The 17,550-nt window shown below is 48.2% G+C and overlaps 1 protein-coding gene across 1 annotated transcript; it reads left to right on the plus strand.

The window, feature by feature from the left end:
- The first annotated feature begins 123 nt into the window (after window positions 1-123).
- On the plus strand, window positions 124-2,312 carry LOC115313134 (probable peroxisomal membrane protein PEX13). The gene is made up of 3 exons (XM_040206575.2): window positions 124-197; window positions 1,016-1,126; window positions 1,683-2,312. The coding sequence occupies exons 1-3, from the start codon at window positions 186-188 to the stop codon at window positions 2,310-2,312; spliced, it is 753 nt and encodes a 250-aa protein (XP_040062509.2). The 5' UTR covers window positions 124-185.
- The last annotated feature ends 15,238 nt before the right edge of the window (window positions 2,313-17,550 follow it).

Genomic DNA, 17,550 nt, shown 5'->3' on the forward strand with positions numbered 1-17,550 from the left:
CAAAGACGTCGAAACAACCCTCCTCTCCTAGCTCTGCGGTAGAGCGACCCCCGTGTGCAACCGTTGGCTATAAAATGTTGACCGTCTCCTAGGCAGTAGTCAGAACACTCCAGGCTCCTTGAGGACAGAGCATCTTCGGACATCCCACGGAAAGCTTCTCTCAAAACGACAGCTTTCGGTTCATCATGCTCGCCAAGGTGAGACTGCGCGCCGCCGGGCTTCTCGGAGCGAAATAGACCCGGGGGTCATATACTAATTTAAAAAAAAAAAGAAAAAGCTTTTGCGGATGTTTACTCTTCACGGGCGAAATAATTACACGCGGTTTTTTGGGTGCGTCTGTTGTTTTGGTGAACTAAATTGAAGAGTATAGAATTCAAAAATGTTATCATCTGTATAGAAAAAAAGAAATTAAAAGAGAAAATACTTTGAAAATAAAAAAGAACAAATAAAAAGTGCACATAATTTTATATGCGACTAAGAAATGTTTCATATTCAATATTTAACCGACACATCTCGGTAAGACTTTGAAATCTATTGACACGAGTGTAATAGCTATTACAAAAGTATTAGGGCGAAAGTGGAGAAAGGCAATGCTTATGTAGTTGAATATAAAGTAACTTGAAATGGAAGAACCAATCGAATAGGTACAGATAAATATACAAGTGATGTGTGCTCCTTGTTATATTCGGTTCTTTGCTCAGCACTGAATTCTTTTTTCGGAAAACAAAGCTAATATCTTTTTATAATGTTACCGCGGCTTTCTTTTCTTTTCTTTTTTTCCTGTTTTCAGTGTATCACTACTGTCAACGTTTTATTTTTGTATGAATTCTCCCCTATATAATGCCCAAAAGGGACCTTAGGGTAAATGAATAAATTTGAATCCGGTGTTTTGATGGCTGGAACACTAAAAACCTTCACTGCTGCTCAATAGTGCTGATGCTGCATGAAGAAATTGTCGTGTTAGCAGCCTCGCTCGACAACTAAAACTGTTCCCCGAAACCACTGTTTCTTTTAGCTGATCATCGTGTACATGGCAGCTGCCAGCATTCATGCTGAAGACTCCTTGTTCGGGTCAGGCCTTAGACCCGGAGCGTATCGTGGGGCCGGATATCCCGACTCCGCCTACGTAAGTGACGCTCAGTACTCGGCTCTCTGCCGGAGACACTGCCAAATTATACATGCCGTCTACAGTCATTGACAATAATTGAACTAATAACTGAATCTAGCTATTCAGAGCATGGTGAGAATACACTTAGCAAAAAGTGAAGAATGGACTATTGAGCACCGAGAACAACCTTGAAATTACAAATAAAGTTGTCGGCGTTGTTTTTTTTTTTTTTATGTTGTTGTTGGTCGTTGTGTCCTAAGAGATAGTCAAAGCCCTAACAAAATCTTCTGAGCATGTTCGGCTTCAATTACACGCAAAACGTTAATTGAACAAGTTAACAGCCGAAGCATGAGAAAGGAGCAAATGTCGCTGCCCTCACTGTTACCGAAATTGTGATAAGAAGGATAAGCTCAGCAGGGGGTCTTTCGAGCCTCTCTAGTTAATAAAATATTTACCATGTCACCAGCACATCCCGGGGCATTCGACACCACCTCACCTAAAGGCAGTCTGAGCTTTACTACTACGACGACTGCCTCCATCAACCTCATGCGACTTCCCCACACCTTCTTTGCAGCCGTCGGTGCCGTTCAGCTTCGGCTACGACACGGTGGACGAGTTCGGCACCAGGCTGTTCCACAAGGAGGACGCCGACGCCAGCAACTCCAGGACCGGCTCGTACGGCTACACGGACCCCTACGGCCTCTTCCGCCGCGTCAACTACGTGGCCGACGCCGGGGGATTCAGGGCCACCGTAGAAACTAACGAGCCCGGCACGGCGCCAGGGCAGAGTGCCGACGCAGTCTTCAACGCCAACCCTGTGGTCAGCGGGCCAGGCGTGAGGGCTCCTGGCCCCTTCGGGGCATCGGCGTACGGCGCGGCCGCTGGTGCCGCATACGGATACGCCGGGAAGTACGGATATGGCAGGGATCCATACGATCGTGCGGGTTACGGTCAGGCAGGATACGGACCGGCTGGGTACGGGCAAGCAGGATACGGGTCGGCAGGATATGGTTCAGCAGGGTACGGTCCGGCTGGATACGGACCGGCTGGATATGGCGCCTCTGGATACGGTGCTGTTGGATACGGTAGGGCTGGATACGGCGCGGCTGGATACGGTACGGCCGGATATGGTCGACCAGTATACGGTCTGCCCGCTTACGGTCGTCACGGCCATGGCCACCACGGATACAAGGCTCGCTCCTGAAAGGGAAACTATAATTGAGTATTCATCGAATGCCCCTCTGCAAGATGACTTTATTCCTGTCTTTATTTGTAGAAACGCTCTGGAGGACAACTAGTTTGGTTTGAAATAAAAGAGAGTGATATTGATTTTGAGCCACGTGTTTTCGTCTCTGTTCATCCGTAAAAATCCGGCGTCGTCAGTGGCGTGACCTAGCGATGGTACCGAAAATGGCCGTCGGCACAAAGAGTAAGAACCCGTAAAAAATTCTCGGATTGACATCAGTTTTCTCAGGGAGGTTCCTGAAAACAAAGTAAATTAATGGCTTTGAAAAGTAAATTTGGTACGTTTCGGTCTGGGTGGGAATCGAACCGGGCCTCCTGGGTGCGAGACGCACGCTTGCCCGACGACACGACGGCTCCACGGCTCCGGCTGACTAAAAGTGCGTCTAGTGCGTACGTCATTGTACTGTGGCCAACCTATACGCAAACACACACACCGAAGCAACAAAAAGAAGTTTAACTCATATCGAAAACATCAATCGAAAGCATTTCACCAAAAGGACTATAATGATTTCGCATTCCCACATTTAAGCAGTCTTAAAGGCATACTGGACCAAACGTTTTAGTGTCCATATTAACCGGCTCACGATCTTTCTACGAGCCAGCAGCCGCCGGTGTGTGCGAGCACGCGCAACGACAGTGACGTCATAGTCCTCCATTCACGTTTAAGATGTCAGTGAAATGTATGGGCTTCGGGCAAAATGATAATGAAGACATGCTTTTCCTCTCCAGAAGTGAAAGCTACGTGCTTAATAAACCAATTAATCACCTACCTGTTACACCAGACCCCACTGTGGGGATGAAAATCCTGTCTTTATACTCTTTTTGCCCGGAGCCCATACATTTCACTGTCATCATAAACGTGAATGGAGGAGTATGGCGTCAATTTTGTTACGTGTGCTCGCGCGCACCGGTGGCTGCTGGCTCGTGGAAACATGGTACACCACTTTTTATGGACACCAAGATGTTTGGTCTAGTAACCCTTTAAGTGTCTCTGCCGATTTTTCTCGTTGTTTGTAACGAGAAATCGTGCTGGAGTGGAACTTTCTGAAAGTCCCATGAATATCTGTTCCGGTACGACTAGGTGGTTGCATGGTGAGAATGGAGCAGAAATGTGTGATACTCATTACAAATGATCAAATTACGTGTAAACGAATATGAATCGAATTAATTTTGCATTATTTTATTACTTTTATAATGCAATACTCAGAAGAGTAATTTGAGAACTTTTGGAGAGTAACATAATTGCTCGTAACCCTTACTTTTTTATAACCACTTCTACCCGGTTTCCGAGATTCGGACTACCATTTTTTCCGGTGTATAGTCCGCCAAAACAAATTTGGGTTCCAAAATCAAAAGTTTTGCACGGCGGGGGCTGCACGAACAACCCCTGCCTTGGTGGGGGATCTCTTCGCAATTGGCGGTATTTGGTTAGCGTGCCTACCAACTTTACAGATCGTGTTCTGCAGGATACCGGCAATGGAAACGGGATTGCCTCACTTGATGAGGCTTGCGAAGGTTGTCGGCACGTTAAACGTTTCCTTTTGAGTTTTTTCGAATAAGTCTTCGATATCCATAAATCTGAGTCTTCAAGCAGCTCCTCATACAACCGGATTTGGATCCCACGTTTTTTTGTTTTGTTTTTTTTGTTTTGCATGCATTGGGGGGGGGGGGGGAGGTTTCACCCAACTTTTGTTTCCATCAAGAAGCAGTTCGTTGTTTTCTGTATCTAACAATGCTGCTGCCAATAATCGCGTATCACCGTTTCATGCACACCTCCATTATTATAATCTCGTCAGCGCGCACCGACCCTTGTTGCCGGGAGTGCGACCGCTAAATTCTTCTGATATCAATCACATTATTGATATCCTCTCGGCCATCCACGGTCCGTGGGAATGTTCGTGAATGCCGAAACCGAGGAGGGAATTCCGCTGGTTCCGCTCATCGCTGATGTCGCGCACATTCCTCCCAGAGAAAGCTTGTGGGGTTCTTTATGAAAGTCCCTCCACTACTAATCGCCGACCGATCGGTATGCGCTCCGCCCGTCACCCAGGGAGTTACACACTGCAACGAGAAGACAGTGAATGGGTTTACTGTATTTCTCGGTTGCCCGTTGTCGAGAGCCTGAAGTCCAGGCACGCCGACCCTTGTTGTCGCCCGTCGATCAGAGCTAACAGTCGGGGTCCGTGTCCAGGCCTGCGGATCGCTTTTCCCACGCCAGCGCTGCGTAGGCTGGTTGTCCCGGGCTATCAATGCCCGAGTCTCGCTGCGGAACCACCCCGGGATCGTCGTAGCCCAGGTCACATGGCCAGGAATCGCCGTTTCCACCGGTCTTGCTCCAGACCTCGCTGGTGGACCGCTCTCGGGTTCGCCATGCATGGGCCGCGCCAGGCAGCTTGGCTTCGACCGTCCCTTGTCCAGCTCCAGCCTCGCTCAGCTCGGGCTATCTCGCTCAAGCTCGTGTCTTCTCCGCCGGCCGCCTGTCACGTGCCCTCTGCCTCGTCTTTCACCCTCGGCTCCCACACTCTCCCCCCTCAAGGCCCGGACTTCGGGGGACTTCATGGGCCTCAGGGAGCCGCTGGGCTTCATGGGCGGCCGCTGTTGCTGTTGCCGGAGTGGCCACATTGCAGCGTCCGAAAGCGGCGTAGATGGTGGTGGCTAGCGAAGCCATCAGACAATGCCGACCTGTCCGTCGCTTGCTGTCCCACTCACCGCGATGCAGCAGGGGGCTTGCTCTAAGCTGGTCCAGCCGACGCAGACGGACTTGCCCCGTTCCGCTTAGAGGTCGCAGCGGGCTTAAAACTGCCCGCCTGAACCGTTCGTCAGGCCGAACAGCTGTCAGCCACTCTGAGCACTTGGGAAAACGAATGGTCCCGTATTCCCTCCCGGTGGGCTTCCTGGGTTACAGCGTCTATATGGCCGTCTTTCCAAGAAGTTATTCTGCGCAGAACAAACTGTTAAAACAACATACAACGAAGAAGTACCCTGCCGCAGACTGTGGCAGTGGCCATAGCCTCCAACGGCAAATAGCTTGCCGACGGGTTCGTATACCATGCGGCAAACTCATCAAGTCTGCATTCCAGAGCTCGCTCCTGGGTCGCCAAGAACAGGGAATTTCTTGTGTCCTACCGCAACCTCATGTTACACGTCTCCCCCATCGCGACAACAGTAGTATCATTTCAAGTCAGCGATGTGAACCGGGCAAGCCTCCTTGTTTGTATCTCACCGAGAAAGCCTAGAAGTAAGACACGACGCTCGCGTCTTTATAGCTCGGGTGCCCTTCTCACCTCGCAGCAAGCGATGCGGCAAAACCACTAGCTGCATTGCTCAACGCGTGAGTTTCCTTCTGAACAGGTAACGATGGAGTAAACCTAGTCTATCTGTTGCGCAAGCGAGGGATGTAAAGCCTGTGCCGGGACGGCCATATTCCATACCCGCGCTCCAGAACGGCTACATATACCCTGTAGTACTCGATGTAAGCGTCAGCGTCCCGTTCCGTATACGAGCTCTAGGGATTTCTCGGTCCTCGGAGTGGGCGGCAGCTCAGCGAGCAAGCCCGCTTTAACCGTTCATGACTCAAGGCAAGCTAGACAGCTACAAGCCACTCGAATGTCTACCGCCTCATCCCCGGCCAGGTCGTGACGCGACATAACTCATTAAAAGTCCTGCTGTCACTGCCACGACCGGCCAGAGTGAAGCCGAAAAAGTATCCTATAAAACATTTCGTAACTTTCTCGGAACGACCCCCTCAAGGGAGAGTCGTCCCTCTGCCCTTCGTCGGTTGTTGGAGTGACGCGAAGCAACTAGCCGTCTTGGCCCAGCGGTTACAAATCATACTGCTCCTTAACTCGCCTGCCAGCGTTCCTGGTGTCAACTGCAATTCACGCCAGTTTACCCAACACCCGCTGACAACCTCGTCCGCCAGTGTTCCCGGTGTCGACTGCAATTCCCGCAATCTTTCCGACACCCACTGACAAAACCCATCTGCACCCGGGCCTCGACAAGCGCTTACTGGCTCACCGCATCACTCCAAGCCTAAATTCTAAATATGCAATAACTCCTGGCTGTTTTCCCTCCTGCCAGTCGCTATCCTGCCTTCCAGAGAACATGCCATGTCTCTCTTCTACCTCCGAAGACGACTTTCTTACATCTTAACGGCGCTCCTCGTGTACCCCCCGGTTGCGTCCCCTTCTGCCAACCACTATTTTGGGGTACCCGAGAAAGCGCGTTCGCAACCTCGTCCTTCGAGACCTTTAAGTACTCAATTCGAGGAGACACCTGCTGAGCTCTTCTGTGAGACAAGTGTCCCAAATTCCAACATACTTTGTCTCAACGGGCATCGTTAGCGTTAGTTAACAAACTCAACCAAACGAATCAGTGGGACTCCCTGGGGACGACTAGAAGCAGAGGTTTACCGAACGGGCCCCACGTTGGGCGCCATTTTAATCATGTCGTATTACACCTGAGACTGCGGTGGAAGAAATCGGAAGAACTTTCAGTAGAAGGAACAGACACAGAGAACGTCTCAAACTCAGCTGAGTTTGAGACGTTCTCTGTGTCTGTTCCTTCTACTGAAAGTTCTTCCGATTTCTTCCACCGCAGTCTCAGGTGTAATACGACATGATTAGCTACTACCAGCTCACCTGCACACTCACCGTCCTTTCGCCATTTTAATGTGGTGTTCTTTATGGAAGTCCCTCCACTACTAATCGCCGCCCGATCGGTATGCGCTCCGCCCGTCACCCAGGGAGTTACACACTGCAATGAGAAGACAGCGAATGGGTTTACTGTACCTCTCGGTTGCCCGTTGTCGAGAGCCGGAAGTCCAGGCACGCCGACCCTTGTTGTCACCCGTCGATCAGAGCTCACAGTCGGGGTCCGTGTCCAGGCCTGCGGATCGCTTTTCCCACGCCAGCGTTGCGTAGGCTGGTTGTCCCGGGCTATCAATGCACGAGTCTCGCTGCGGAACCACCCCGGGATCGTCGTAGCCCAGGTCATACGGCCAGGGCTCGCCGTTTCCACCGGTCTTGCTCCAGACGTCGCTGGTGGACCGCTCCGGGGTTCGCCATGCGTGGGCCGCGCCAGACAGCTTGGCTTCGACCGTTCCTTGTCTAGCTCGAGCCTCGCTCAGCTCGCACTATCTCGCTCAAGCTCGTGTCTTCTCCGCCGGCCGCCTGTCACGTGCCCTCTGCCTCGTCTTTCACCCTCGGCTCCCACAAGCTTCCACGTGTTAAATTGCCCCTAAAAACAATAATATAAATTTTTTAGACGTTTTGGAAGCGAGTTACATAACCCCCCAAAAGGTTAACGCAAAAAGAACGTCGTTCAAAAACGGTCATTCTATTTCGCCCCTTTAGGCGTTGCAGCTGTTGGCGCTAGGAACTCTATCCGCCCGTACCTGCTCGCGGGCAGGCAACAGAGAAGAACCGTTTTCCAACGCCGCACTTCCGTGGAGCTGTCAACAGATATATCAAAGAACGTTGGAGGCAACGACACGAAGTGCAGGCCTACGGATTCCCAGACAGTGGCTTTGAATTCCGGCCTCTGTACGGATCGACGAGGCTCATTGAGGAGAAGGCACCTTGCACCTGAGATTCCGACTGCACGTCAGAAGGTCCCGAGAGGCGTGTCAATGACTTTTGAGGACTTGGTAACCCTTAAATATTGTTTCCAATTTAGATGCGAAGCATCTCTTGTTCTGGTCTATGTCCCGCGGCGTCGTAGTCCGCACTCACACTACGCATGCGCAACTCTCCTCCTTCCCTTTCTCCAACAGCTGCGCGTTACTCTCTCCGCTCTCTCTCTCTCTACCAGCTGCGTGCACTTCGCGTGCGTTCGCTTCTACTCACACCGCGCGCGCATGCGCAACTCTCCTCCTCTAGTCTCCTCTCCTTCAAGTGTGACTATAAGCAGCGGTAGCGCGCTGCGCGCGTCCAGTTCACCGCTGTTGACTCCACTTCACTCCGTTCTTCCGATGAAGTGTGATGGAAGCAACAGCCCCGTCAGTTAGTGGGTTGGCGCAAGCAAGCGTCAGCACCACCCCACAAACTAACAGCAACGCTACGTCCACTAAAGACAAAGCTGCGCAGCGAAGGGCACGCGACGCTGAGCGCAAACGCTTGAAGCGAGCGGCAGACCCTGAACTACGGCAACGAGAAGCGGCGTCCATTCGTCAACGTCGAGCGGCGGATGCTGAACTACGACAACGTGAAGCAGCGGCGGTTCGAAAACGTCGAGCAGCAGAACCTGAGGTTCGGGACCGTGAAGTTCAACGTAAACGTACGAAGCGAGCGGCGGAACCCGACCTTCGAGAACGGGAAGCCGCGTTGGTTCGTGAACGTCGAGCAGCAGAACCTGAGGTTCGGGACCGTGGAGTTCAACAACGTTACTAACACCGTTAATAACACCGTTAATAAAGATCCGCGATGCTCCGCATCACCCCATGGTTCCCCTCGGGAAGATGGTGTAATTTTTTTTAGAGAGCCTGTATTACGGAGACATTCCCACTGCTCGATGGCGGTCACGTGGTCGCCATCCAGTCGCATTTGCAATACGAGTGGCGAGGAGGTGAACAACGCGTTGATCTTCTGCGAGCGTGTGCGCCTTTCCTCCCGTTTTCCTCCTCGTCACGTGGCAGCGCGGCGCATGCGCATTAGCCATCATTAAAGTACAAACACTCCTCAAGGTTCGAGATGGACTCTCTCTAGAATCTAGACTCTCTAATTTCTCCATGTCTTCATGCTTCGATACATTTGTTTTGTGCGGTTTTATTATTATTATTATCAGCTTTTAAGCTTTATTCATACCTATCTTTTAAATATTGTCTAAAAAAAACAACCTTGAAGCGACAATCAAAATATTATTTACATTCTTGGCCCGTATGCTCACTGTCCAGCTGTAAATCAAACTCAGTCACATTGAGGAACGTAGTCGGGCTCAATGAGCTTTGATGAGCAATAGAGCATTAACACGTTCAACGCTGCATTTGCTTATTGTTCCCATTGGAAATTTACAAACACTTTGCAATATGGCAGGGGGGTACTTCCGTTATTTCAGATAAAACCCTGAAGCCATCGCCGCCAATTCTGCACGACCATGCACGTAGATCCGATATACGTATTCAAAAAGAAACCGGTTTGAGTGCGGATCGTATCCAGGATCTCTCAATTATGCAGCGCGAGCTTTCGCTTTATGTGCTCCCGAGAAGCGATGAGTTAGCACACTCGGTCACTGACCTGATCCTGCATCAAATGGTGCGGGCCCACCGGTGCTGTCATGTACCAATGTGCGTGATTGACCAAATGTGCACAAGTAATTGTTTTCTCCTTTCCGTCCTTATAGACACCTCAGAGAAGCTCAAACTTGTAAAAATGGGTAGTTCACTCCTGCAAGTGAAGCCAACTTTAGAGCGGCCTCTAGCAATCTCAGAGCTTGGGAAAACTTCCATGCAGGGATGGGCAGTATTTCAAATACAAGTAATTGAAATACGTACTTCAAATACTTTGTGTATTTTGCATTTGTATTTAATTATAAATTGGGAAATGTGTTTGATGTGTGTAATTAAATACTAAAACGTGGGTATTTCAAATACAATTGTAATTAAATACAATTTCGTGGGCGAAAATACATCCTTCAAATTTAGTGTCACTGTTCAGAGCAGGAAGAAAACTACGTTCAGCACCGAATGCCGTGTCTCTCAATCAAGCACAAGCGTTTAGTGACTTTGTGATTACGGTGCTAGTCCCGGGGCAAGAATAGTGATGAAATCGACGTTCACAGGCAGACTGGCTAGATAAGTGCCTGTGACAACTTGTGATGCTTTCCAGCCTGATTTCCATCCATATTTTTGCCTGGAACATTCTAAATGCGCGGGTTGTCCAGATTTTCGTAACTGGCGCGAGCTGCAACAATAAACAAATTCTTTAGCTAGTGCTGCGCGTCTTGGTCGTCTCGGTACTTTGTTGGTCTATACCAGGGTTGGCCAAACCGCGGCTAGCGAGCCGCATGCGGCTCTTTGCTGGTCCAACTGCGGCTCGCAGATCCCTCGTAAGGGGACCCCCCCCCCCCCCCCCCCCTTCCCGCATTTTCCCAGGAAAAAAGAAGGGATTTCAGGCAGAATGAAGTACGGCTGGCGGTTTGGCGGCCTTGTACCTCCATACGTACTGTCGTACAGCCTTGTGCACTCATACGTACAGTCAGACTCTAAACAGAATTCAAACTTGCGCCCCCCCCCCCCCCCCCCCGTGGCTCTTAGAAGTTTCGTGGTTTCACTTGCGGCTCTTAGGCCTGGTCGGCCTGGCCACCCCTGGTCTATACCAAATGTAATCGACAAAAACAAGCTGCTTGAAGCTCTGTACTTTTTTCACTTATTACGTCCAAGCTGATTACATTTTTTTTGTGATTATATTTCTATTTACGTTACTACAGCCTCGCACACTAACTCCCGAGTGTGCGATGCAAAATTAAAATGAAATACCCAGAAACCCGTTGCAGGTGCCCTGAAGTCGCTGACGCAAATTTTGAGGAATGTATTTGGAAAAGTATTTGGAGGGGATCAAATACATTTGGTTGTATTTGTATCTTGTACTTAAATGCTTTCTTGGAAATGTAATTAGATTTGCAATTAAATACATTTTTGACGAAGTATTTTGTATTTGTATTTCGATACATATTTGCATGTATTTTGCCCATCCCTGCTTCCATGGAATCGTACTTTTACCAATATAGGGTATTGAGCACGCTTTCCGGAGACTTGGTAGACCGCAGATGTTGATCCGGCGCATTATGATTTAAAAGGCGAAACACGGATAAATAAGATAACACACAAGACAATTTTGTGTCGTCTTGTCCGTTACTCTATTTCTCCGTGTCCGAAGGTTTAGATTTTGATGTTTACATCACTTCGTTTCAAGTTAAGTCCAGACGCAGCCAACGCGAGGTGATGGGACCACCCAAACAGCCTCAAAAGTGCACCATCATCTCTTCGTCATGTCTGTGTACGTGTTCTGTCATCGGTGAACCAAACATGAACAGTAAAGGCCCAGTGACATGCGCTTTGGACACTACTGGATTGGTCCCAGTACTTCTTAGCGTTGGCTACAGCTGGCCTTAAAAGCCGACCTACACAACCACCTTCTGCTAGGCAGAAAACCGGTTCCCAGACTTCTTCCTCTCCATTCACTCTCCCCCTCTCCCCACAAGAACGAGTCTCCGAGCTACTCCCCGCAGAAAGAAGGATGGTCTCCCTCTTTCTCACATGCCGTCCCTCAATGAGGAATCGAGGGACGGTTTCTCCTTTCTAGTTGTTCATCCGCCTTTAGGCTGAAACCAAGTATAACCAGCTCGCCTGCAAACTTTCGTTTCTAGTAGATCCGGTTGGGGTTCTTGACGAAAAATATTTTACATGATTGGATCCTGTAGCCACTTGCCTGTAACGCGCTCTTTTGTAAGAAAGAATCGTCACAGAAGTACTACTTCGGGTTCGGCTGGAACTGGTGTCCTTATTGATTGAACACTAGTCCCAGGAGAACGCTGAAATTGCAATCGTCTCTATTCTCTACCCTGCATTGGCCCTCGAAGTTGACGTAGAAAAAGAAACTTGAAAGCACACTTGCATGCGTGAAAAACCGGCCCTTCCTTATGACCAAGGGGCTTGGTGCCTGTGAACGAGTCACGCAAAAAAAGCAATAAACCGCAAAGCTCGTCTTTGTCTTCTCAGGAAACTACTCGTGGACCTTAGCTTACAGGGAATGAATATCGGTGTTCGGAAAGAGCACCTTGGTTATAACGTTCGAATTTTGTTACTTTGGTGTCTTTCACTCTCCACATCTCCTCGTCTTTAAAAGTCCCTCTCTCAATCTCCACGTCTCTCTCCCTCAGCGCAGACTAGTCAACCAGGAAAATTACCGAAGTTGAATTCACCGTCCTCCTGATCTGCTTCATTCCCCTAGCACCAGTCCCTTGTTGTCTAGGAAGTATTCAGCGATCGCGCTGAATACTGTAATACATAAGTGATGTAATCTTCGCGTTCCACTCCCGCTAAAGCGCTACCGTTGGAAGCGCCATCGACATGTCATGAGTTGGTCTCTTAGAGACCAAACTCATGACGATGCTCGCGCCGTCGACGCACGGAGTTATCCACGGAACGTCACCGGCGAAGCAACACACAATACATTTTGTGTTACCATTGCCTTTGCCACGATAGTGCTAGTGAGGGATGAAGGTTTTCGTTTTCCTAGTAATCAGAAAAAAAAACTCCCGCGAAACAAAATAAACGGGGAATGTTTTATGAAGTTCTTAGTCAACAAGCCGAATACCTGTATGTCTCGGTTTATGTGCTCATTTGAAGGAAGATTTAAACTTGGCTCAACGTTCCAAATCGGCTTATTGCTCAGTGCAACTCGAATTTTTTTATTCGGCTGAACGTTTTCCGATTGAGCTGCATTTTGAATTCGACTAGAAATTACATTTCTTCCGGACACTTGAATGCGATATTGTTTTCCACTTTAACTGGACGTCTCAATTCGGCTCCAGCATCTGAACTCAGCTGACACGTCCCAACAACGGTCGGGGGACTGCGCTCATCTTGTCTTAATACCATAGTCTTGAATTACTAAAATATTGTAGTTCAGAATGTTAAAACGTGTGTGTTTGTGTGTTTGTGTTTTTGTTTTATGTTGAGCTGCACAGGCGCGAAGTTTATGCTTCAAAATAGAATTCTTTGCGTGGGCCACGCAGTTCCTTGGCCTTTTCCTGGTTGTACAGCTTGAGAACTTATCATCTTCGCTTAGTTTCCTTACAATATTGAAAGTAATACGAAAATTAGAAGTTAGCAACAATTCACACGTTGACGAAGTTATTGAAAATGATGACATGTTACTGATTAGATATCTCCAGGCAGGAATAATTTAGATTCTTAATGTAACCACACATGAACTTAATGCTGTGTGGACAAGTTTAGGATTACACAGACCAAGTTGTTTTATTCTGTGAAGTGCAAATGGAACTAAAAGTAGTAACAAAAGAAGTAAAACTTTTTTTTACGGGTTTTGGCGAGCTTCGCCGAAGGCGTTGAGCGGGTCACCAAAGTATCCTCTTAACAAATAATGTCGCCAACGTAACCGCAGTAAAATAAGGGTCAGGCACGCTGTCTCGTGACGTGGCAAAGGAGGCGGTAAAAAAAGACAAAAGACAACGAGAAGAAGACGAACGTCGTGAGACGCGCGATCTCAGCTTATGCAAACACCGTAAACGAGTGACTAAACGTCTATGTAAGCAAAGACGTCGAAACAATCCTCCTCTCCTAGCTCTGCGGTAGAGCGACCCCCGTGTGCAACCGTTGGCTATAAAATGTTGACCGTCTCCTAGGCAGTTGTCAGAACACTTCAGGCTCCTTGAGGACAGAGCATCTTCGGACATCCCACGGAAAGCTTCTCTCAAAACGACAGCTTTCTGTTCATCATGCTCGCCAAGGTGAGACTGCGCGCCGCCGGGCTTCCCGGAGCGAAATAGACCCGGGGGTCATATACTAATTGAAAAAAAAAAAAAAAAAAAAGCTTTTGCGGATGTTTACTGTTCACCGGCGAAATAATTACACGCGGTTTTTTGGGTGCAACTGTTGTTTTGGTGAACTAAATTGAAGAGTATAGAATTCAAAAATGTTATCATCTGTATAGAAAAAAGGAAATTAAAAGAAAAAATACCTTGAAAATAAAAAAGAACAAATAAAAAGTGCACATACTTTTATATGCGACTAAGAAATGTTTCATATTCAATATTTAACCGACACATCTTGGTAAGACTTTAAAATCTATTGACACGAGTCTAATAGCTATTACAAAAGTGTGAGAACGAAAGTGGAGAAAGGCGATGCTTATGTAGTTGAATATAAAGTAACTTGAGATGGAAGAATCAATCGAATAGGTACAGATAAACATACAAGTGATGTGTGCTCCTTGTTATGTTCGGTTCGTTGCTCAGCATTGAATTCTTTTTTCGGAAAACAAAGCTAATACCTTTTTATAATGTTACCGCGGCTTTCTTTTCTTTTCTTTTTTTTTTTCCTGTTTTCTGTGTATCACTACTGTCAACGTGTTCTTTTTGTATGAATTCCCCCCTATGTAATCCCCGAAAGGGCCCTTAGGGTAAATGAATAAATTTGAATCCGGTGTTTTGATGCCTGCAACACTAAAAACCTTCACTGCTGCTCAATAGTGCTGATGCTGCATGAAGAAATTGTGCCGTGTTAGCAGCCTCGCTCGACGACTAAAGCTGTTCCCCGAAACCACTGTTTCTTTTAGCTGATCGTCGTGTACATGGCTGCCAGCATTCAAGCTGAAAACTCGTTGTTCGGGTCAGGCCTTAGACCCGGAGCGTATCGTGGGGCCGGATATGCCGACTCCGCCTACGTAAGTGACGCTCGGTACTTGGCTCTCTGCCGGAGACACTGCCGAATTATACATGCCGTCTGCAGTCATTGACACTAATTGAACTAATAACTGAATCGAGCTATTCAGAGTATGGTGAGGATACACTCAGCAAAAAGCGAAGAATAGACTATTGGGCATTGAGAACAACCTTGAAATTACAAATAAAGCTGTCGGCGTTGTTTTTTTTATTTATGTCGTCGTTGGTTGTCGTGTCCTAGGAGAGAGTCAAAGCCCTAACAAAATCTGAGCATGTTCGGCTTCAATTACACGCAAAACGTTAATTGAATTAGTTAACAGCCGAAGCAAGCTCGCTGTTACCGAAATTTTGATAAGAAGGATAAGCTCAGCAGGGGGTATTCGAGCCTCTCTAGTTAATAAAACATTTACCATGTCACCAGCACATTCCGGGGCATTTGAAACCACTTCACCTAAAGGCAGTTTGAGTTTTACTTTTACGACGACTGCCTCCGTCAACCTCATGTGACTTCCCCAAACCTTCTTTGCAGCCGTCGGTGCCGTTCAGCTTCGGCTACGACACGGTGGACGAGTTCGGCACCAGGCTGTTCCACAAGGAGGACGCCGACGCCAGCAACTCCAGGACCGGCTCGTACGGCTACACGGACCCCTACGGCCTCTTCCGCCGCGTCAACTACGTGGCCGACGCCGGAGGATTCAGGGCCACCGTAGAAACGAACGAGCCCGGCACGGCGCCAGGGCAGAGTGCCGACGCAGTCTTCAACGCCAACCCTGTGGTCAGCGGGCCAGGCGTGAGGGCTCCTGGCGCCTTCGGGGCATCGGCGTACGGCACGGCCGCTGGTGCCGCATACGGATACGCCGGGAAGTACGGATATAACAGGGATCCATACGCTCGTGCCGGTTACGGTCAGGCAGGATACGGACCGGCTGGATACGGGCCTGCAGGATACGGCTCGGCAGGATATGGTTCAGCCAGGTACGGTCCGGCTGGATACGGACCGGCTGGATATGGCGCCTTTGGATACGGTACTGCTGGGTACGGTAGGGCTGGATATGGCGCGGCTGGATACGGTACGGCTGGATATGGTCGACCAGGATACGGTCTGCCCGCTTACGGTCATCACGGCTATGGCCACCACGGATACAAGGCTCGCTCCTGAAATTGAAACTATAATTGTGTATTCATCGAATGCCCCACTGCAAGATGACTTTATTCCTGTCTTTGTATGTACAAACGCTCTGGAGGACAACCAGTTGGGTCTTAAATAAAAGAGAGTGATATTCATATTGAGCTACATGTTTTCGTCTCTGTTTATGCGTGAAAATCAGGCGTCGTCAGTGGCGTGACCTAGCGATGGTACCGAAAATGACCGACGGCAGAAAGAGTAAAACACGTAGAAAATTCTCGGATTGCCGTCAGTTTTCTCAGGGAGGTTCCTGAAAACAAAGTAAATTAATGGCTTTGAAAAGAAAATTTGGTACGTTTCGGTCTGGGTGGGAATCGAACCCGGGCCTCCTGGGTGCGAGACGCACGCTTCCCCGACGACACGACGGCTCCACGGCTCCGGCTGACTAAAGGTGCGTCTAGTGCGTACGTCATTGCACTGTGGCCAACCTATACGCAAACACACACACGGAAGCAACAGAAAGAACCTTAACTCATGTCGAAAACATCAATCGAAAGCATTTCACCAAAGGGACTATAATGATTTTGCATTCCCACATTTAAGCAGTCCTAAAGGCATACTGGACCAAACATTGTAGTGTCCATATTAACCGGCTCACGATCTTTCCACGAGCCAGCAGCCGCCGGTGTGTGGGATCACGCGCAACGAAAGTGATGTCATAGTCCTCCATTTATGTTTAAGATGTCAGTGAAATCTATGGGCTTCGGGCAAAATGAGAATGAAGACAGGCTTTTCCTCCCCAGAAGTGAAAGCTACGTGCTTAATTGACCAATTAACCACCTACCTGTTACACCAGACCCCACTGTGGGGATGAAAACCCTGTCTTTATTCTCTTTTTGCCCGGAGCCCATACATTTCATTGTCATCATAAAGATGGATGGAGGAGTATGATGTCAATTTTGTTACGTGTGCTCGCGCGCACCGGCGGCTGCTGGCGGGTGAAAACATCGTACGCCACTTTTTATAGACACCAAAATGTTTGGTCTAATATGCCTTTAAGTGTCTCTGTCGATGTTCTTGTTGTTTGTAACAAGATATCGTGCGGGAGTAAGACTTTCTAAAAGTTACATGAATATCGGTTCTGGTGCGACTAGGTGGCTGCATGGTGGGAATGGAGCAGAAATGTGCGATACTCATTACAAATGATCAAATTACGTGTAAACGAATACGAATCGAATTAATTTTGTATTATTTTATTACTTTTATAACGCAATACTCAAAATAGTAATTTGAATCTTTTGGAGAGTAACGAAATTGCTTGTAACCCTTATTCTTTTAATACCACTTCTACCTGGTTTTCGAGATTCGGACTACCATTTTTTTTTATGTATAGTATGCCAAAACAAATTTGGGTTCCAAAATTAAAATTTTTGATTAGATAGTCCGCACCCGGTGCATATGCGGCATGCCGCGAATAATCCGCACTTAGTACATAATCTTAACGTAAAACTTATCATACACAGGACACCTTGACAAATGTCGGGTGTATTAGCTCACAAATAAGCTTGCATCATACGTAAATCAACATTATTTTACTTCGTTATTCATAAAATACTTCCCGTCTTGTCATAGGGAACGATCTAGAAGAAAGAAATACTCGTTTACTCCA

This window comes from Ixodes scapularis, unplaced genomic scaffold, assembly GCF_016920785.2.
Source record: "Ixodes scapularis isolate PalLabHiFi unplaced genomic scaffold, ASM1692078v2 PGA_scaffold2__306_contigs__length_199485367, whole genome shotgun sequence".
Classification (NCBI taxonomy): domain Eukaryota; kingdom Metazoa; phylum Arthropoda; class Arachnida; order Ixodida; family Ixodidae; genus Ixodes; species Ixodes scapularis.